This window comes from Oncorhynchus kisutch, linkage group LG25 (assembly GCF_002021735.2).
Source record: "Oncorhynchus kisutch isolate 150728-3 linkage group LG25, Okis_V2, whole genome shotgun sequence".
NCBI classification, from domain to species: Eukaryota; Metazoa; Chordata; class Actinopteri; order Salmoniformes; family Salmonidae; genus Oncorhynchus; species Oncorhynchus kisutch.
The window spans coordinates 6,167,297-6,190,782 of NC_034198.2; the positions used below are offsets into that span (position 1 = coordinate 6,167,297).

The 23,486-nt window shown below is 41.9% G+C and overlaps 1 protein-coding gene across 1 annotated transcript in view; it reads right to left on the bottom strand.

Annotated features, from left to right (window-relative positions):
- The window catches only part of LOC109870272 (BTB/POZ domain-containing protein KCTD5-like), a 44,892-nt gene extending 21,466 nt beyond the window's left edge, over positions 1-23,426 (bottom strand). The window contains exon 1 of the mRNA XM_020460702.2: positions 23,152-23,426. Within this exon, the coding sequence (XP_020316291.1) occupies positions 23,152-23,373 (222 nt within the window). The 5' untranslated portion in view covers positions 23,374-23,426. The remainder of the gene's footprint in view (positions 1-23,151) is intronic.
- Positions 23,427-23,486: the final 60 nt, after the last annotated feature.

The following is a 23,486-nucleotide window of genomic DNA, read 5'->3' on the forward strand; positions in this document are numbered from 1 at the left end:
CTTGTCGTCCTCACCAGGCTCTTGGCCTGACTGCAGTTCGCCGTCATAACCGACTTCAGTGGGAAAATGCCCACCTTCAATGGCCACTGGCACACTGGAGAAGTGTGCTTGTCACAGATGAATCCCGGTTTTAAAAAATTAACCGGGCAGGTGACTGACAGTGTATGGAGTCGTGTGGGTGAGCGGTTTGCTGATGTCAACATAAGCTACAGAAAACTAACACAATCACATTTCATCAATGGCAATTTGAATGCACAGAGATACAGTGACGAGATCCTGGAAGCACATTATCGCACTATTCATCCACCTCCATCACCTCTTGTTTCAGCGTGATATGACATGGGGCTGTGCATTAAGGTTCTGTAGACAATTCCTGGAAGCTAAAAAAGTCCCTGTTCTTCCATGGCCTGCATACTCAACATACCTGTCATCCATTGAGCATGTTAGGGATGCTCTGGATCAACGTGTACGAGAGATAGTGTTCCAGGTCCCTCCAATATCTAGCAACTTCGCACAGCCATTAAAGGAGTGGGACAACATTCCACAATCAACAGCATGATCAACTCTATGCGAAGATGTATAGCACTGCATGAGGCAAATAGTGGTCAGACTGGTTTTCTGATCCATGCCTCTACTTTTTTTTTTAAAGGTTCTGTGACCAACAGGTGCATATCTATATTCCCAGTCATGTGAAATCCTTAGATTAGTGCCTAATTAATGCATTTCCTTATATGAACTGTAACGCAGCAAAATGTTTTAACTGTTGCATTTATATGTTTGTTCTGTGTAGTAGACCAAAGTGCTTAACAAAAACCCAAAGACATGAGGGTAAACAAGGTGTAATTAGAAGGGGGAATACACATCTGAGAGGGGAAAGCCTTAAAGCGTTCCCTAATCGTTCTCCCATACACAATACAAATCCTCCTGCAGGAAATACCACGGTGGCCCACCCTTCAACGACATGAAAGTCAAACGTTTGCTGGAGCTTAAATGCCTAGCACTTGAAAGCTCAAAGTAGAGGTTCAAATTTCACTCCAAGATTTTAAGCATCAGTTGTAAAAAAAAAAACAGATAACAGATTTGAACAGAGGAATAGACCTTCCAGAAGTCTGAAACTAGCACTTAGTGGAAGTCTGAGCATTGTAGGGTTGGAGCAGATGCCCCTTAGTTGTACACCTAAGAACACAATGTCAAATATAACTGCTAAATAATCCACACCCATCTTATTTTTGTTTTACTACATTGATATTGATCAAAGCATCATTGGGTTTAGAGCTTGCAAGAAAGACTTCACTGTACTTGTGCAAGTGACATTAAAACTATGTGGAACCATCTCAATTTTCAAAAACATTAAACTGTTTTTTTTTTTGTGGGTCTGACCTTTCCTCTGGGTTTTTTCCCTCTCTGCTTTCCTTGACCATTTTCAAGGTACAGATCATTCACCATGTTCACAGCCGGTGCATTTAGCTGAACAATTTATGACAGATAAATGTTTCAAATTAACAGCTCCTTTTAGAAACCCCTGAAAGCTTTCCCATCATAAGAGGCCGTTAGAGTTCCATCACTGCTGGGCTGGCAAAGGGGAAATCACTGCTGTCCAGAGCACTCTAGGTGGGGAAGAGTACTGTATCGAGGAAGAGAAAGCAGCACAATGTAAAATATTTACCATCAGTCGACAGGGAGACGGTAACAGCTGACACTGCTTCTCTATCACGTGACCAACTGAGCTGGATAACTTTCGGAGCGTTACATCACCGGGCCAACATGGCATGTTCAGTCATCCATAATTATCCTTTTTTTGTAAGTTGCCAGCGTGTAGTGTGCCATCACCACAGAAGTGGTGCTGACTTTTAACTCGTTCTGTCAGTGACAGAAGCACTGTGGCATTGTGTTGAGCGGTGGCAGTTTGAAGGCAGAAGTGGAGGAACAGGGAGATAATGTTAAATATTTACCCTGCTTCCCTCACGCAGTGTGCTCAGGTGTGGAAAAAGCATGAACCCAGCACTAAATGCGCACCATGCTTCTCACACACTGTGACGAGGGCCTTCTCAGTCAGCAAATGGAGAGGAATATGAAAATAATTTGATGTGAAAAGAACAATAATTTTATGCCATGTAATTCTTTAAATATTGATGTTGCGATCAAAGGAGTAGCCTGTTCTTACATTAACAAAAGGCAGACGTGATTAGGTCCTGTAAGCTTGTTATGGTCCTAAAGTCATTAGACAGCAGACCATCCACAGATCGGGTGCACAAATCTCAAGAGATGTATGTAGGTGTAATAACATTAATTTCAGAGAAATAAACAGGAATAAATGTCACATAAATAAAAAATAGCATATATTACACACGCAAATATTTGGCCCCTTTCTGCATGTTTTTTTATATACTGAATGTTATCAGCTCTTCAACCAAAACCTAAATATTAGATAAAGGAAACAGAGTTTTCAAATTAAAAGGGATGCTTATTTAATTAACAAAGTTACGCAACACCCCTTGTGTGAAAAAGTAATTACCCCCTTACACTGAATAATTGGTTGTGTCACGTTTAGCTGCAATGAGCTGGAAGGTAGACCATTCCATTCTTGTAGGCCGGCTAACGAGTATTGGTGTCTGAGGGGTCTTTAGCCTGGTTTGCTAACTACCTCTCTCAAAGAGTGCAGTGTATAAAGTCAGGAAATCTGCTGTCTCACCCACTGCCTGTCACCAAGGGAGTACCCCAAGGCTTAATCCTAGCTCCCATGCTCTTCTTGATTTACATCAACAACATAGCTCAGGCAGTAGGAAGCCCTCTCATCCATTTATATGCAGATGATACAGTCTTATACTCAGCTGGCCCCTCCCTGGATTTTGTGTTAAATGCTCTACAACAAAGCTTTCTTAGTGTCCAACAAGCTTTCTCTACCCTTAACCTTGTTCTGAACACCTCCAAAACAAAGGTCATGTGGTTTGGTAAGAAGAATGCCCCTCTCCCCACAGGTGTGATTACTACCTCGGTGGGTTTAGAGCTTGAGGTAGTCACCTCATACAAGTACTTGGGGGTATGGTAGACGGTACACTGTCCTTCTCTCAGCACATATCAAAGCAGCATGCTAAAGTTAGAGGAAACCAAGGCTAGATTTATCATAGTCGCTCTTCTTTCACCCCAGCTGCCAAACCAACCCTGATTCAGATGACCATCCTACCCATGCTAGATTACTCTCGAGCAGCTAGATGTTCTTTACCAGTCAGCCATCAGATTTGCCATCAATGCTCCTTATAGGATACATCACTGCACTCTATACTACTCTGTAAACTGGTCATCTCTGTACACCTGTCGCAAGACCCACTGGTTGATGCTTATTTATAAAACCCTCTTATGCCTCACTCCCCCCTATCGGAGATATCTACTGCTGCCCTCATCCTCCACCCGTCCTGCCAGTCACATTCTGTTAAAGGTCCCCAAAGCACACACATCCCTGGGTCGCTCCTCTTTTCAGTTCGCTGCAGCTAGCGACTTGAACGAGCTGCAACAAAACACTCAAACCGGACCGTTTTTATCTCAATCTCTTCATTCAATGACTCAATCATGGACACTTACTGTCAGCTGTGGCTGCTTTGTATGATGTATTGTCGTCTCTACCTTCGTTCGACCTTTGTGCTGTTGACTTTGCACCATGTTTTTGTACTGTTACCATGTTGTATTGCTACTGTGTTGCTACCATGCTGTGTTGTCATGTTTTGCTGTTGTCGTCTTAGGTCTCTCTTTATGTAGTGTTGGGTCGCTCGTTGTGATGTGTGTTTTGTCCTATATTTATATTGCATTTTTTTTATTTTATTCCCGGCCCCCGCAGGAGGCCTTTTGGTAGACCGTCATTGTAAATAAGAATTTGTTAACTAACTTACCTAGTTAAATAAAAGGTTAAATAAATAAATAAATACTGCAACCAAATGTTTCCTGTAGTCTCTCACGTCGCGGTGGAGGAATTTTGGCTCACTAATGCATGCAGAACTATTTTAACGGAGCGACATTTGTGGGGTTTTAAGCATGAACTGCTCATTTCAAGTTCTGTCACAACATCTCGATTGGGATTATTTCTGGACGTTGACCAGGCCATCTGGGAATTTGACATGGTCTGCCAAGAGTGTGCAAAGCTGTAATCAAGGCAGAGGTGGCTATTTGAAGAAGGTAAAATATATTGATTTGTTTAAAACTTTTTTGGTTTCTACATGATTCCATGTGTGTCATTTCATAGTTGTGATGTCGTCACTATTATTCTACAATGTAGAAAATAGTAAAAATAAAGAAAAACCCTTGAATGAGTCAGTGTCCAAACTTTTGACTGGTACTGTAACACACACTTTGCTGGCTCAATCCCTCTGGAAACAAGAATCTGGGAGTATCTGTCAGTTGTCCTGACTGCATGAGTGTACAACTCCCCCCTCCAAGCAATCTGTCCCTGGTTTACCCCAATGTGCAAAACAGTCTCGCCAACAACATGAATAATGCAGATCTCATCCTGAAGCAAGTGAGCCTGCGTGACTGAAGACCAAGCAACTCATTTCCTGAGGTGGGAAACACTACTGCGTCGGCCAAAAAACAGAGCACTTGAATTAGCCATCAATCTTTGGCACTTCCTATTCAGGGTTGGGTTGTGTAACGTGACAGAAACACATGCCTAATTCATGTATTAACATTTTTAAAAAGGTGTTGGCTATAGGCTGACTATGGTTGTCCGGAATAGATATTTTTATATCGAAGGCGACTATTAGTCAAACCTGCCGCCAGACAGATATCTAGAGCATTAGCGTAAGAGCCCAATCTGCATTTAGGCAGGGGATTGGGCTGGGCAGCTCCCTTTATGATCAGCTGTTCACGTTTGGGTAAACCACACCGATTTAGGCTATTGAGAGATTAGGAGATTTGGATGAATACATATAAATATGAAAGGAACTGAGACAACAGCAAATCCAGGGAATGTAGGGTAATGATAGAGATGAACAGTGCTAGTAGGCTAGATGAGAGCAGTGGACTGTGATGGAGCAGTAAGAGAAACACACAAGGATGCTTTTAAAAACAGACGAAGCAGTGCCGGGAGAAGTGAAACACACATGGTAAAAGGCTGGAACACTAAGCCAGCAGGACTAAGCCAGTTTTTACAGGCTGCTCCTTACAGACCAGACACACAGCCAGAGGGTAAAAGGGACTGAGGATGGTGGTAATTGTATACGTTTGTGTGCGTACGAGAGCTAACGTGGGAGAAAGGATAAAAGACAGTCACATAGATATGGTGGCCCAGTGCAGGCAAAAACATGATTTTCCTGTGATTTTAGTGTACCGGCTGTTCGAAAAGACTGACATTTCAGCCTGTTTTGGTGAGATGGAGTTCTGGTGACATTAATAGACAAATAAGAAAAATAATTTAGAGAAGAGCTAGTTTTCCCCTCCCCACTCAGACAGACCAACAGGTAATAAGCTGTTTCTTTTTGACCACTTTAATTGAAAACTATCACAGCAGGGTACTAATTGTTACCAGGAAATTATTTGATTGAGATAAAAATAGCGGCATTGGACATTTAACTCAAGTTAACCTCGAAAAACAGTTAATCATCATCATCATAAGTAGCATCACACTAACTGGTGCTGCCCATGTACACAATTGCCCAACGGATTAATAGGAAACTCACCACACTTGCCCAGAATTTTCATTAATGTAAGCTCTCAAAAACTAAAGTCTATCAACAGGTTGGCTGACAAGGTCACGAAAATGATGCACACTCGATGAGGCAGATGGCCTTATAGCGTTATGATTCTGAACAGTCAGAGAGGCAATAAAAAAGTAAATGTAACTCAACCAACAACAAACAAGATGCTGTGGCCCAGCAAAATTAGGCTATATTTAGGCTGTTTTTATGTTGAGACAAAAATGAGAGTGTAACGCTTGTATGGATGTCAACCCCCAATACATGTTCATGCCATCGTCACCAATCAACAGCAGTTAAAACGACTGACTACTACCACAGATTTCTGTACGCTAGCTATGCTACCAGCTTACAGTGCATTCAGAAAGTATTCAGACCTAGACTTTTTCCACATTTGTTTACATTACAGCCTTATTCTAAAATTGATTAAATTGTCCCCCCCCCCCTCATCAATCTACACAAAACACTTATATCACATTTACATAAGTATTTCAGCCCCTTTACTCAGTACTTTGATGAAACACCTTTGGCAGTGAATACAGCCTCAGGTCTTCTTGGGTATGACGCTACAAGCTTGGCACACCTGTATTTGGGGAGTTTCTCCCATTCTTCTCAAGCACTTAGGTTGGATGGGGATCGTCGCTACACAGCTATTTTCAGGTCTCTCCAGGCTGGGCCACTCAAGGACATTCATGGTCCCAAAGCCACTCCTGCGTTGTCTTGGCGGTTTGCTCGGTCGTTGTCCTGTTGTAAGGTGAACCTTCGCCATAGTCAGAGGGCATGAGCACTCAGTTCATCTTTCCCTTGATCTTGACTAGTCTCCCAGGCCCTGCCGCTGAAAAATATCCCCACAGCATGATGCTGCCACCACCACGCTTCACTGTAGGGATGGTGCCAGCTTTTCCTCCAGATGTGACGCTTGGCATTCAGGCCAAAGAGTTCAATCTTGGTTTCAGACGAGACAATCTTGTTTCTAATGGTCAGAGTCCGTTAGGTGCCTTTCGGAAAACCAAGCGGGCTGTCATGTGCCTTTTACTGAGGAGTGGTTTCCGCCTGGCCACTCTACCATAAAGGCCGGATTGATAGTGTTCTGCAGAGGTGGTTGTCCTTCTGGAAGTTTCCCCCCCATCTCCACAGAGGAACTCTGGTTCTTGGTCACCTCCCTGACCAAGGCCCTTCTCTCCCGATTACTCACTTTGGCCGGGCAGCCAGCTCTAGGAAGAGTCTTGGTGGTTCAAAACTTCTTCCATTTAAGAATGATGGCACCCACTGTGTTCTTGGGCACCTTAAATGTTTTGGTACCCTTCCCCAGATCTGTGCCTCGACAGAATCCTGTCTCGGAGCTCTACGGACAACTCCTTCGACTTCAGGACTTGGTTTTAGCTCCGACATGCACGGTCAACTGTGAGACCTTATATAGACAGGTGTGTACTTTTTCAAATCATGTCCAATCAAATTAATTTACCACAGGTGGACTCCAATCAAGTTGTAGAAACATCTCAAGGATGATCAATGGAAACAGAACACACCTGAGCTAAACTTCAAGTCTCATAGCAAAGAGTCTGTATATTTATGTAAATAAGGTAACTTTTTATTTCAGAAATTTGCAAAAACTTCAAAAACCTGTGTTCGCTTTGTCGTTGTAGGCTTTAGTGCAGATTGAGTGGGGGGGATAAGGCTGTAAGTTAAAAAAGTAAAGGGTCTGAATAGTTTCTGAATGCACTGTATACGGATGGGAGTTAAGCGGTCACTTCACCAAAAACAGCCAAATAAACCCCCCAAAAAAAGGTGTTGCAACTGGTGAGGGCACAAAAAGGGGAAACTCTTTTGCACTGAAACATGCAACAAAAAAAATCCCTGCTAGGGGGAAATGCAGGTTAATTAATTAAACAAAGAATGATCTACATGATCAGTCTCTGTCTGTAAAATAAAGTGGTTAATGTGAACCTAACTCACAGCTAAAAAAAAATGTAAAGAAAGCAATCCAATGTTATTTGTTGCCGAGACTTTACTGCAAATGAGACTCAAAGTCTTGAGGAAAAAACAAACTAATATTGCAGTTAGCCATGAGAGCCTTTATAATAGAGCGTTTGTGACCACACATTTATTTACTTTTCTGCTCTTTTGCACACCAATATCTCTACCTGTACATGACCATCTGATCATTCATCACTCCAGTGTTAATCTGCAAAATTGTAATTATTTGCCTACCTCCTCATGCCTTTTGCACACATTGTATATAGACTCCCCCTTTGTTTTCTACTGTGTTATTGACTTGTTAATTGTTTACTCCATGTGTAACTCTTTGTTGTCTGCTCACACTGCTATGCTTTATCTTGGCCAGGTCGCAGTTGCAAATGAGAACTTGTTCTCAACTAGCCTACCTGGTTAAATAAAGGTGAAATATATATATATTTTTTTTTAACAGACACACACACCTAAATATTGCACTTGGGGGAAAAAAACATTAAAAGTAGAAATAGTTTAATTCTAACAGGCATTCTATTAATTGTGGCCACTATAGTTGACGATCAAGTTCACTGAGTTAAACATTTTATAATCCCCCTCAATCACACACACACACGTGTTACTGTCAAATTCAACACAACAAAAGCAGTATCTTTGGGCTACACTGCACATTATTACATTGTACACTTTCTGCCTGTGGACATCTGCTCTACAATGTGCCAGCAGAGCAGGATACCATTTGTTGGCATAATTGATCTTTTTCAGGCAGAGTACACCTAGCATACTCCTTTTAATGCACTGTATTGAGAAAGAGGGAAAGTGTGTGGTGTTTCTTTCACCTCTATAGTGGCATCCAGCTTAAGCCAGACCCAGCTTCAGCTCCAGTACACTTGATCCCTGAATCCACTTGTTTAACAAGCAACGCCTCATTTTCACCTAATTCTCTTATTCTGAAAGTTAACCACATACTGTAGAGGGCAAACAGTTAACATAGTGGTTAGTTCGTTAGCTAGTTAACATTTCACACAGATTGCCAGGGTCCAGTAAGCAACTAACACGTTATAACTTGAGGAACAGCAAGGAGTCGTATACCAGTTAATACTATAGCGAATTGGTTAGGTTACTAATGCTAGCTCCTCTGATGTTTTAATGTTAGCTAACTTTAGCTGTGTGACTTTATTTATCATTAACTGAATAATTTGATCAGATTAGCCAACTGATGTTGCTCAACATTTCTCTGGCTAGCTAAAAGATCATTTGAACCAGCTAGCAAGATACTTAACAATACTAACAATACTTGGTCCACCACGCTTTCTCCCTCACCTCAAACTTTACAAATGCCAGTTGTTTTTCGGTTACAGCTCATGAAGTAGGTTTCATCACTTTCTCACCCCCGTCTCAGTGGTCAGGCTTCGCACCTAAAATTACTGCCTCATTATCGTTCAGGGGGACTCGCTGCTGTAACTGGCAAGCTGCCTTTCTACTCTCTGCCGTCTTTCCAGAACGCACGCTGATGTTGTAATTAGCAAGTTCGTTGTCTCTTCTCTCTTCAGTCGCGTGCGGTGCTGCATTCTATTATGAACGATTGGTTGAACCTTGGATATAGCCAGTATTGCTTCAAACGAGCATCACTCGTTCACTTACTACAGCTAGTAGTGATCCAAAGCCCCCTCCCAAACTTTCCTCATCGGATCTACACAAATCACATTGGTCACTTATTTTGGATACAAAATGACGAATTCCCCCGAAAGTTGACTAGTTTGCATCCCTGTAAAATACATCAATCTTGTGGATATTTGTTAAATCCATCTTTGTTAGATCAGATTAGTAGAATGTGCGCCAATCTGGTGTCCTTCTATCCCCCACAGTTTGCATTCCATTGACCTCTTTAAATCGCATCTATAGCTAACAATGACAAGAAGCTGCCATGTGGGGAAGTGTAGGTGGCTAGTTTCATCTCGTTGTTTTGTTATTGATAACACATCTTGTTTTGACTCGTCATCTCTACACTTATACGTCAAAGTCGCTAGCTAACAATGGACTTGAGACAAGTGCTCATTGTACAAATGTATTCGTTTTCAATAAAACATTGAGACAAAATATTGTTTACAATCATGTTGTTAAGAATCAAAGACAACCATCTGTTTTGCCCCATAGTTGCTACAGGGCTAAACAATCAACCCGTCTTATCAAACAGTCAGGCAGCGCATCATCGGGCACTAATGGTTCATTCCTCAACATACAGGTGGCGGGTTTAAGCAGAAACAAAAAAAGAATGACGCTGATATATCCTATAGTGGATTTTTCAGTAAATACAGTTGAAGATGGAAGTTTACATACACCTTAGCCAAATACATTTACAAATCAGTTTCTCACAATTCCTGACATTTAATCCAAGTAAAAATTCCGTCTTGGGTCAGTTAGGATCACCACTTTATTTTAAGAGAATGATTTATTTAGAGAATGATTTATTTCAGCTTTTATTTCGCTCATCACATTCCCAGTGGGTCAGAAGTTTAAATGCACTCAATTAGTATTTGGTAGCATTTTTTAAACTTGGGTCAAACATTCGGTTAGCCTTCCACAAGCTTCCCACAATAAGTTTGGCCCATTCCTCCTGACAGAGCTGGTGTAACCGAGTCATGTTTGTAGGCCTCCTTGCTCGCACATGCTTTTTCAGTTCTGCCTACACATTTTCTATGGGATTGACTATTTTGTCCTTAAGCAAATTTGCCACAACTTCGGAAGTATGCTTGTGGTCATTGTACATTTGGAAGACCGATTTGTGACCAAGCTTTAACTTCCTGACTGAGGTCGTGAGATGCTGCTTCCATATGTCCACATACATTTCCTTCCTCATGAAGCCATCTATTTTGTGAAGTGCACCAGTCCCTCCTGCAGCAAAGCATCCCCACAAAATTATGCTGCCACCCCCGTGCTTCACGGTTGGGATGGTGTTCTTCTTGCAAGTCTCCCCCTTTTTCCTCCAAACATAACGATGGACATTATGGCTGAACAGTTCTATTTTTGTGTCATCAGACCAGAGGACATTTCTCCAAAAGGTATGATCTTTGTCCCCATGTGCAGTTGCAAACCGTAGTCTGGCTTTTTAATAGCTTTTAAAAATAATAGCTTAAAGAAATAGTTTTGGAGCAGTGGTTTCTTCCTTGCTGAGCGGCCTTTCAGGTTACGTCGATATAGGACAGATGCTTTTGTACCCGTTTCCTCCAGAATCTTCACACGGTCCTTTGCTGTTGTTCTGGGATTTGCACCAAGGTATGTTCATCTCTAGGAGACAGTATGCGTCTCCTTCCTGAGCGGTATGACAGCTGCGTGGTCCCATGGTGTTTATACTTGCGCACTATTGTTTGTACAGATGAACGTGGTACCTTCAGGCGTTTGGAAATCGCTCTCAAGGATGAACCAGATTTGTGGAGGTCTACAATTTTTTTCTGATGTCTTGGCTGATTTATTTTGATTTTCCCATGATGTCAAGCAAAGAGGCACTGAGTTTGAAGGTAGGCCTTGAAAGACAGCCACAGGTACACCTCAAATTGACTCAAATGATGTCAATTAGCCTCAGAAGCTTCTGAAGTCATGAATAATTTTCTGGAATTTTCCAAGCTATTTAAAGGCACAGTCAACTTAGTGTATGTAAACATCTGACCCACTGGAATTGAGATCGTGAATTAAGTGAAATAATCTGTCTGTAAACAATTGTTGGAAAAATGACTTGTGTCATGCACAAAGTAGATGTCCTAACCGACTTGCCAAAACTATAGTGTGTTAACAAGAAATTTGTGGAGCGGTTGAAAAACAAGTTTTAATGACTCCAACCGAAGTGTATGTAAACTTCCGACTTCAACTGTATGTGGCAATTATTTATTTCAGAATGAGCCAGCAAAACTAGTTATGTGCTTTGTTTGACACCATTAGACATGTATGGCTGGTTATTCTTGTAAATGTTCAGGCCAACTATTTTCTGTTGATATGGTTACACCTCTTGGGTCTTTTCCAGAACAGGGCTGTCCCTTTCAGAGGAGTTAGCAGGAGGACATGTATTGGTTATTCCTGTAGAGTGCCATGGTCTGTTGCTAGGGTCCTACATGCATGAAACTATTTCTGTGACTACAGGTTCCATATGAAGGCAATATGATAACGGTGGCTAAATGCCAGAGGTGATGAGCCATTAAGAGGAGTTACTATGAGTACGACGTGAGGACAAATGTATAAGAAGTCTGTGCCAAGACTGGAAGGCAGTTGTATTATTTGAAGTAACATGCTCCGGTATTTGTGAAATATGATTGGCCAAATATTTCCACGACATAAATGGCGAGCTTGCCAGGAGTGGCAAAAAGGGACCAAAGACGGTGAAATCTACAGCTGTGTATGTGCTTCCTGGACGGACGGCACAAAACACAAGCGGCCGCTTGTTAGGACGATAAACTGAATTCTTACCTATAGTAATTGAGTTCTTGTGTGGTCCACTCTAGGAACCTGTTCAGAGGTAGGTCACAGAGTAGGTCTCTCTAAATTTGACAAACCAAAGAAATAACGGGAGCTTTTGAGTTCAATGAAATGCATGCAAAATATTGGAGGTATAAGCTTTTGAGTGTTTCAACTGTGAAAAATGTGTGTTTGAGTTTCAATTTAAAAAATGTTCAAGGAATGAGTATATTTAGGTGGTTTACATGATTAACTTTCCTACTAACCTTATATAAAGTTGACATTGCCAAAATCTTGGCATGGCCGATTTTACAATAAGTAATAAGCCTTTTTGGACGCCAATTACATTGCAATCCACGAGGAGACTGCGTGGCAGGCTGACCACCTATACACGAGTGCAGCATCAAAAAGGACCTTAAGATTTAATGCTAGCCAACAACTTATATATATATATATTTTTTTTTTTAAATCAAATCTTCACAATCACTAGTTAAGCTAGAAATAGCATCAACCATGTGTAGTTACCTAGCTTGTCCTGCGTTGCACATAATCAATGAGGTGCCTGTTCATTTATCATCGATTCACAGCCTACTTCAACTTCGCCAAACAAGTGATGACTTAAAAGCGCATTTGCGAAAAAAGCATAATCGTTGCACAAAATGTACCTAACCATAAACATCAATGTATGTCTTAAAATCAATACACAGAAGTATATATTTTTAAACCTGCATATTTAGTTAAGATATTCATGTTAGCAGGCAATATTAACTAGGGAAATTGTGTCACTTCTCTTGCGTTCAGTGCAAGAAGAGTCAGGGTATATGCAGCAGTTTGGGCCACCTGGCTCGTTGCGAACTGTGTTAAGACCATTTCTTCCTAACAAAAAGCATAATTAATTTTCCAGAATTATACATAATTATGACATAACATTGAAGGTTGTGCAATGTAACAGCAGTATTTCGGGTTACCACCCTTTCAATAAAATACGTAACGGTTCCATATTTCACTAAAATAATAAACGTTTTGTTTTCGAAATGATCATTTCTGGATTTGACCATATTAATGACCTAAGGCTCGTATTTCTGTGTGTTTATTATATTAAGTGTATGATTTGATATTTTATAGAGCAGTCTGACTGAGCGGTGATATGCTTACGAGCCTGCTGCTGCCTTCAAACAAACAGCACTTTTCTGTCAAATGGTAGAGAAATAGTTCACGCGTCAATTCCTACAATAACTGGGAATATTGAAGACTCATGTTAAAAAGGAACCACCAGTTTTCATATGTTCATGTTCTGAGCAAGAAATAAAAAAAAATGCTTTTACTATTATTTTTTACATGGCACATATTGCACTTACTTTCTCCAACACTTTTTGCATTATTTAAACCAAATTGAACATGTTTCATTATTTATTTGAGACTAAATTGATGTTATGTATAAAGTTAAAATAAGTGTTCATTCAGTATTGTTGTAATTATTAACCATACACAATCTTTATTTTTTTTTAAATCGCTATTGGTTTTATATAGTCCTCCAATATATATATATATATATTTTTTAAACAACGGGATCGGCATTGAAAAAAAAAAAAATATATATATATATATATATTAAAAAATATTTAAAAAAATAAAAATTTACAAAAAAAAAAATATCGGTCGACCTCTAATCTCTGGATTACATCTTCAAACTAAGGACAACAGTGGTATGGCATTCCTGACGGAGATGCGTCCATGACGACATATGCAGGTAAGATAAGGTAATGTGAGCTAGCTATCGCTAGACTATCATATATCACACTTTTCTAATTTTAACAGAGAGTGGTTTAATTTCAAGCTAAAGTGTACTGTTAGCTAACTAGTGTTAGCTGGCTGGCATTAGTTTCCCAGAGCCGTTTGCTTTTCTAGTTAGAGTAATGTTTGCTAGCCAACATCGGAACCTGGTTGGTTAGCTCCCAGCACTGTGGTATTGTTGCCACATTGTTCATTGTTGATTAACTAGCTAACGTTAGCTGGCTGGCTCGTTAGCTAACGTTAGCTGGCTGGCTCGTTAGCTAACGTTAGCTGGCTGGCTCGTTAGCTAACGTTAGCTGGCTGGCTCGTTAGCTAACGTTAGCTGGCTGGCTCGTTAGCTGGCTGGCTCGTTAGCTAACGTTACGTGTGTGTGGTCTTAACAGTTTTCACTTTAGCTTAAGAAATATAGCTAGCTAGTGTTAGCTTGCTGGCTCCCTAGCGGACATTATTATTCGTTTCCCAGAGCTGTTTGCTTTTCTAGTTAGAGCCTAATGTTAGGCAGTGTTGGCACTTTGTTCATTGTTGTTTAACTGGCTAATGTTGACAGGCTGGTTAGCTAACGTTACGTGAGTAACACCCGTTGAATATGGCTGGTGTCAGTAAACATCTGTAAAAAAGCGTAATGAAATTGTTTCCATGTTATCCAGAGGTAAACAAATCATGTGCGTTCCGAGAGCGAAACGAGATGGGTGGGGCTAAAGCTTAAGAGGGTGTGAACGACGCTGAATGGGTGTAGACAAAGAGCTCTTCACTAGATACCAAAACACAAAGGGAATTTTCTCAAAAGTGAGTTTACAAGTTGATCATCTTTCAAAGCAGAATTACTTTCCCATTGTTCCTCATATGCAGTGTATTATATACAATTTTGTAGTTCTGAGTCTCTACTTTTATCCAATGTATATTATTTTTTTTACAAATCTAATTTTCCTACATAAGACCGAATCCAGGTGGTGAGTCACATTAGCAGCCCATGCTCGTTGTAGCATATTTAGATAACCCAGCTTTTTACATTTCATCACGGTCACAATTAAATATCTCAATGGTATTTCCCCACTAATTGCATTCAGAAACGAACATATGCACATAGCCTACTGCCTTGTGCGCTTATATGAAAATGTTAAGCTAAATGTTCATATCTGTTATGAGACCCATTGCTTTTTAAAGTGCCTTGCAAAATTATTCATCCCCCTTGGCATTTTTCCTATTTTGTTGCATTACAACCTGTAATTTAAAATGGATTTTTATGTGGATTTAATTGATTAGACATACACTTTGCTATTAGCTACCTAAATAAGATCTGGTGCAACCAATTACCTTCCGAAGTCACATAATTAGTTAAAGTACACCTGTGTGCAATCTAAGTGTCACATAATCTCACTATACACACACCTGTTCTGAAAGGCCCCAGAGTCTGCAACACCACCAAGCAAGCGACACCATGAAGACCAGGGAGCTCTTGGGTATTAATCAGAGGCAACAAAGAGACCAAAGATAAGCCTAAAGTAGCTGCAAAGCTCAACAGCGGAGATTGGAGTATCTGTCCATGGGACCACTTTAAGCCATACACTCCACAGAGCTGGGATTTATGGAAGAGTGGCCAGAAGAAAATAAGCAAACATGTTTGGTGTTTGCCAAAAGGCTTGTGGGAGACTCCCCAAACATTTTGAAGAAGGTACTCTGGTCAGATGAGACTCAAATTGAGCTTTTTGACCATCAAAGAAAACGCTATGTCTGGCGCAAACCCAACAGCTCTCATCACCTCGAACACCATCAGTACACCACAGTAAAGCATGGTGGGTGCAGCATCATGATGTGGGGATGTGTATCCATCGGGAGGAACTGGGAAACTGGTCAGAATTGAAGGAATGATGGTGACTACAGGTTCCATATGAAGGCAATATGAAGGTGCTAAAAACAGGGGATTTCTTGAGGGAAACCTGTTTCAGTCTTTCAGAGATTTGAGGATGGGACAGAGGTTCACCTTCCAGCAGGACTGCTAAAGCAACACGAGAATCTGTGGTATGACTTAAAGATTTCTGTACACCAGCAGAACTCATCCAACTTGATATTTTATTAGGATCCCCATTAGCTGTTGCAAAAGCAACAGCTACTGTTCCTGGGGTCCACACAAAACATAATATCATTAGACAAGAACAGCTCAAGGCCAGAACGACATACCTTCTTAAAAAGGCACAAGTAGCCTACATATCAATGCATACACAAACTATCTAGGTCAAATAGGAGAAGGGTGTTGTGCCACGAGGTGTTGCTATATCTGTTTTTTTGACACCAGGTTTCTGTTTATTTGAGCAAAATGAGATTGAAGGAAGTTCAATGCAATAAGGGCTCTAAATAATACTGCACGTTTTCTTGAATTTGTTCTGGATTTGGGGATGTGAAAAGACCTCTGGTGGCATGTCTGGTGGGATAAGTGTGTGTGTCAGAGCTGTGTATAAGCTGACTATGCAAACAATTTAGGATTTAACAGTTTCTTTTTTTTTTTTTAAGTTGTCAGTCGCTCCTCAACTCTTAGCCAAGAGACTGGCATGCATAGTACTTATCAGCCCTCTGATTACAATTAAGAGCAGAACGTGCCGCACTATTCTGGGCCTATTCTGCAGCTTAACTAGGTCTTTCCTTGCAGCACTGGACTAGAGCCTGCTGAACTTGCTTTTTGGAGTGTGGAGTCAAAAAAGGAGAGTATCTATTATGGCTAGACCTCTTCCCATCTTTGAAACCATTGAATCTATACGTTTTGACCGTGACAGTTTACAATCTAAGGTAAAGCCAAGTAATTTAGTCTCCTCAACACCACCCCATTCATTAACAGAGTCAGCTGAGGTCAAGCACTTAAGGAATTATTTGCACCAAAATACAATGCTCTTAGTTTTAGAGATGTTCAGGACCAGTTTATTACTGGCCACCCATTTTTTTTTTTATTACAACTAAGGGTTTCAGGGACTTCATTAGCTGTGGTTGCTGATGAACGACATGGAAGGTGCATTCCACGAGCCGCTAGCGGAGTGGAACTAACCTTCCACTGAGTTGCATTATTTTTCAGAGAATGCAGAGCCCCGAGTTGATTATCCCTTTCATGCCATGACTATAATTGAACACATTTGCCAATGGAAATGTGTTCAACATCTACTGAAGTAGCTAGCACGTTTACTAGATCACTACAGTAGTAGTAGTATGAACGCTCCAGATCAAAACTCTAAACCTACAACCTAATTCTGACAAAAAAAATTGACCAGAGAGATTGTGGCCAAGGTTCTTTTTCCAAGCTTTACGGAGGGTGCTCTAGCAAACAAACAGACTTGAGGACACCATGCAACTGAGTGAGTAGTGTTTGGTCTCATGCTATTTTGAAAGCCTAGAAGAAAAATAAAGTACATTACAATTATATATTTTAAATGTGGACTGAATGCAGAGTTAAGGCTCCCAGGCTTGCAAGGACAGACAAAATACAAATTAGATTAGCACTAAGGTGTGAAGTAAACAGTGTTGAGGCCTTTGGGCCCAACAAGTGGCAGGGGGCTGAAGCATCCTCTGAAGCCCCCTCCTGCTGTTCAAAGACCATTCACTGGCATTTTCTACAAGAAATCTGTCTCCAGAAATAAAAGTTTCTCCCAAGTGGGTGTGATGCATAGTCCCGTTGTCTGCTGCAGTGCTGCTTGGATTACACCTGGCGATCTGTTCACCATCTGCCCTGGCCTGTCTGAAATTCTTACAGTGAGCCCCTAACCAACAATGCAGTTTCAAAAATTACAGATAAGAATGAGAGAAAAGTAACAAGTAATTAAAGAACAGCAGTAAAAAAAAATATATATATACAGGGGGTGCTGGTACAGGGTCAATGTGCGGGGGCACCGGTTAGTTGAGGTAGTATGTACATGTAGGTAGAGTTAATTAAAGTGACTATGCATTAGAGGTCGACCGATTAATTAGGGCCGATTTCAAGTAGTCGTCTATTTTTGGGCGCCGATTTAAACATTAAAAAAATAGAAAATAAAAAAGGATATAACTGACTTGCCTAGTTAAATCAAGGTAAGAACACATTCTTATTTTCAATGACGGCCTAGGAACGATGGGTTAACTAACTGCCTTGTTCAGGGGCAGAACGGAAGATTTTCACCTTGTCAGCTAGGGGGATCCAATCTTGCAACCTTACAGTTAACTAGTCCAATGCAATAAGGACCTGCCTCTCTCTCATTGCACTCCACAAGGAGACTGCCTGTTACGTATTATGCAGTAAGCCAAGGTAAGTTGCTAGCTAGCATTAAACGTATCTTATAAAAAACAATCATAATCACTAGTTAACTACACATGGTTGATGATATTACTAGATATTATCTAGTGTTGCATATAATCTGACTGAGCATACAAGCATCTAAGTATCTGACTGAGCGGTGGTAGGCAGAAGCAGGCCGTAAACATTCATTCAAACAGCACTTTCTTTGCATTTTGCCTGCAACTCTTCATTGTGCTCTGCATGGGTAACGCTGCTTCGAGGGTGGCGGTTGTCGGTGTTCCTGGTTCAAACCCAGGGAGGAGCGAGGATAGGGACGGAATCTATAGTGTGACACTGGCAATACAAAAGTGCCTATAAGAACATCCAATAGTCAAAGGTTAATGAAATACAAATGGTATAGAGAGAAATAGTCCTATAATAACTACAACCTAAAACTTCTTACCTGGGAATATTGAAGACTCGTGTTAAAAGGAACCACCAGCTTTCATATGTTCATGTTCTAAGCAAGGAACCTGAAATGTTAGCCTTCTTACATAGCACATATTGCACTTTTACTTTCTTCCAATACTTTGTTTTTGCATATTTAAACCAAATTGAACATGTTTCATTATTTACTTAGGCTAAATTGATTTTATTGAGGTATTATATTAAGTTAAAATAAGTGTTCATTCAGTATTGTTGTAATTGTCATTATTACAAATAAATGTGGCCGATTAATTGGTATCGGCTTTTTTGGTCCTCCAATAATCGGTATCGGCGTTGAAAAATCATAAAAATCGTCCGACCTCTACTATGCATAGATGACATAGTGTGGCAGTGGTGAGGGGGGCAATGCAAATAGTCTGGGTAGCCATTTCACTAGTTCAGGAGTCTTATGGCTTGGGGTTAGAAGCAGTTTAGAAGTCTCTTGGATCTAGACTCGGTACCGCTTGCCGTGCGGTAGCAGAGCGAACAGTCTATGACTAGGGTGGCTGGGGTCTTTTTAGGGCCTTCCTCTGACACTGCCTTGTATAGAGGTCCTGGATGGCAGGAAGCTTGGCCCCAGTGATGTACTGGGCCGTTTGTACTACTCTCTGTAGCGCCTTGCGGTCAGAGGCAGAGCATTTGCCATAACAGCCAGTCAGGATGCTCTCGATGGTGCAGCTGTAGAACATTGAGGATCTGAGGACCCATGCAAAATCTTTTCAGTCTCCTGAGGGGGAATAGGTTTTGTTGTGCCCGCTTCACAACTGTCATGGTGTGCTTGGACCGTGTTAGTTTGATGGTGATCTGGATACCAAGGAGCTTGAAGCGCTCAACCTCCTCCACAGTAGCCCCGTCGATGAGGGGGGGGGGGGGGGTGCTCGGTCCTTCCTTTCCTGTAGTCCACAGTCATCTCCTTTGTCTTGATCACATTGAGGGAGAGTTTGTTGTCTTGGCACCGCACGGCCAGGTCTCTGACCTCCTCCCTATAGGCAGTCTCATCATTGTTGGTGTCATCTGCAAATTTAATGATGGTGTTGGAGTCGTGCAGTCATGAGTGAACAGGAAGTACAGGAGGGGGCTGAGCACACACCCCTGAGGGGCCCGTGTTGAGGATCAGCGTGGCGGATGTGTTGTTACCTACCCTTACCACCTGGGGGCCGGCCCGTCAGGAAGTCCAGGATCCAGTTGCAGAGGGAGGTGTTTCGTCCCAGGGTCCTTAGCTTATTGATGAGCTTTGAGGGCATTATGGTGTTGAATGCTGAGCTGAAGTCAATAAATAGCATTGTCACATAGGTGTTCCTTTTGTCCAGGTGGGAAAGGGCAGTGTGGAGTGCAAGAGAGACTGCATCATCTGTGGATCTGTTGGGGCGGAATGCAAATTGGAGCGGGTTTAGGGTTTCTGGGATGATGGTGTTGATGTGAGCCATGACCAGCCTTTCAAAGCACTTCATGGCTACAGACGTGAGTGCTACAAGTCGGTAGTCATTTAGGCAGGTTACCTTAGTGTTCTTGGGCACAGGCACTATGGTGGTCTGCTTAAAACATGTTGGTATTACAGACTGACAGGGAGAGGTTGAAAATGTTACTGAAGACACTTGCTAGTTGGTCAGCACATGCTCACAGTACACGTCCTGGTAATCCGGCTGGCCCTGCGGCCTTGTGAATGTCGACCTGTCTAAAGGTCTTACATCAGCTGCGGAGAGTGTGATCACGCAATCATCCGGTACAGCTGGTACCCTCATGCATGTTTCAGTGTTATTTGCCTCGAAGCAAGCATATAAGTAGTTTAGCTCGTGTCACTGGGCAGCTCTTGCCTGTGCTTCCCTTTGTAGTCTAATGGTTTCCAGGCCCTGCCACATCAGAGCCGGTGTAGTATGACTCGATCTTAGTCCTGTATTGACACTTTGCCTGTTTGATGGTTTGTTGGAGGGCATAGCGGGATTTCTTATAAGCTTCCGGGTTAGAGTCCCGCTGCTTGAAAGCAGCAGCTCTACCCTTTAGCTAAGTGCGAATGTTGCCTGTAATCCATGGCTTCTAGTTGGGGTTTGTACGTACAGTCACTGTGGGGACGACATCGTCAATGCACTTATTGATGAAGCTAATTACAGATGTGGTTTACTCCTCAGTGCCATTGGAGGAATCCGAAACATATTCTAGTCGGTGCTAGGAAAACAGTCCTGTAGCTTAGCATCTGCTTCATCTGACCACTTTATTGATCTAGTCACTGGTGCTTCCTGCTTTAATTTGCACTTGTAAGCAGGAGGATGGAATTATGGTCAGATTTGCCAAAGGGAGAGCTTTGTATGCATCTCTGTGTGGAGTATAGGTGGTCCGGAGTTCTTTTCCCTCTGGTTGCACATTTAACATGCTGACATCCATGTTACCTGATGAAATTGCTGTACAATATGATCTTGTTGCCATCTGATGCACATTCAGATGTCAAATCAGCACTGCAGAACTCTCCCTGTCCTATGCTGTGCCTTGATTGTATTACTGTTAATGATATCTGGAAATGTGCATGTACACCCTGGCCCATCTACTGTTGCTAGACCCAATTCTAGACCCACTTGTGCTCTGATTTCTGCTCTTGTAAAAGGCTGGGTTTTCTGCACGTTAACACTAGAAGCTTACAACTTAAAATGGATCAATTGAAAGTGTGCTCTTCATTGACTGTTGCAGGGTGCTACCGTCCTCCATCAGCACCAGCCTGTACCCTACCTGCCCTAAGCGCTCTCCTAGCCCCTTACACAAGGTCAATTTGTCCTGCTTGGTGACCTAAATTGGGCCATGCTTAAACCATCTGACCAAGTCCTAAAGCAATGGGACTTCCTAAATATTGATATACTGTGTGTTATTTTGCAATATATTTTTTTAATCTAACTGGGCAAGTCAGTTAAGAACAAATTCTTATTTACAATGACTGCCTACACCGGCCAAACCCGGACGACGCTGAGCCAATTGTGCGCCGCCCTATGAAACTCCCAATCACGGTTGGTTGTGACACAGCCTGGAATTGAACCAGGGAGTCTGTAGTCGTCAAGATGCAGTGCCTTAGCCCGCTGCGCCACTCGGGAGCACCGTATAGGGCCAATATACCACAGCTAAGGGCTGTTCTTATATGACACATCAAAGAGTGCCTGGATACAGCCTTTAGCAGTGGTCAATTGGCAATATACCACAAACCCGGAGGTGCCTTATTGTTATTATAAACTGATTACCAATGTAATTAGACCAGTAACAACTTGTCATACGTGCAGTATACGGTCTGATATACCACAGCTTTCAGCCAATCCGCAGTCGGGGCTTAAACCACCCAGTTTATAAAGGGAAATAATGCACTTCAATCAAATCAGAAACAAGTATTCAACAAAGCCGTGGTACTCAGAACGCACACTGGACGCTCTAGCCGAGAAGTAGGGTTTATCCGAGCGTTCTGACCTCACAACTGCAGTCAAGCACTCAAGCTAACTGGCTAACATTGGCTAGCTACTTCCAGACAAAATGTGAACACCCCTAGCAGAGCTGGTTAGGCTGTTTTCATATTATCCAGAGCGTTGGTGACTAACTGTGCTGCTGGCAACAATTATATTACGCTATTTTTGCCGACGTTTACTGACACCCGCCATATTCAACGAGTGTTGAGCCTTCATAAATTAATCAGTTATTCTGCGCTCTGACACTCAGACGAGAGTGCTCTGAAATCCGAGCAGTTAGCCAGAGCGAATTTACATACTCACCACTGTAAAAGTGTATTACTTGGCAGCGATAGCTGGTATAGCTAGCTAACATAAAATTATTTAGAAAACATTAGCAAGAATTGACATTGCCATCAAACGGAGAATGTGTTCAGCAGACATAAATATACACAATATGTAAAATAAATAAAGACAGTTCCTCGAAAGGTCGATCTCAAACTAAAGCAGAGATAGCGTGCTATGTATGGCCCACCACCTATTACCAGACTTGGTCTGAATCCCCCAGTATCCCCAATACAAACTGATCATGGTCACAGAGAAAAAAGGGACACATTTAATGTTGCCACTGAAAATATATAGTGCAAGAAGTTTACGTTATTTAGCTATTTGGAGTTGAAAATGTGATATTTACGTTTCCCTGTGAGCTACGTCGTTGTATAACGCTAGTAGCAACCAATTCTTTACAATGTGGTGCTATCTCCACTACCTAGCTAACGTAGCCAACCGTACATACTAGTGGACCGGGGTATTTGGGCCCGGTTACCCAGAAACATATTACGGGTAAGATCTTAGCTTTAAAATGCTTTTGTGTAAACGGGCCCAGATCTGTTGCTGGTTACCGAACAGGCTACTACAGTAACTAGCTAGCAGTACGTCGTTTGACATCTGTCGTGTCGGCATCGGGGATTAGTAAACTAACTAGCAGTTTTATAGTTGGTCTTAAAATAACTTTTTATAGCATTATATAGCTACTTACATTTGCTTTGAAGACACCCTATGCAAACCCACACTCACATATTCACACACGAGACCCGGAGAAGGCTAGCACGGCTAACATTAACTTAGCTACCTTATCAGAGTCGAGTTCGGGGTCAGCCTGGCTCAGTCGGTACAGAAATGATTTCGGATCTCGGCACAGCGTCTGTCGTGTTGTTAAGAAATAGGTTCCCCCCACGTTCAAGCGAACCCATTTGGAAGCCCCGTTACTGGGTGACTGGGGTTTTTCCCAGGGAGAATGAGTCAAACAGCTCCGATAAACGGAACCACAAGTATCGGCGCTGTTTTCTGCCATCCCCTCTTCTCTGCCCTCCGGTATGACTGAGGCTGTTGACAGGAAGCCTCTCCTCTCCAGTTAAGTAGGCTGTCTCCACTCCATCCACAGGCGATACCACTCCTTTCCCTCCA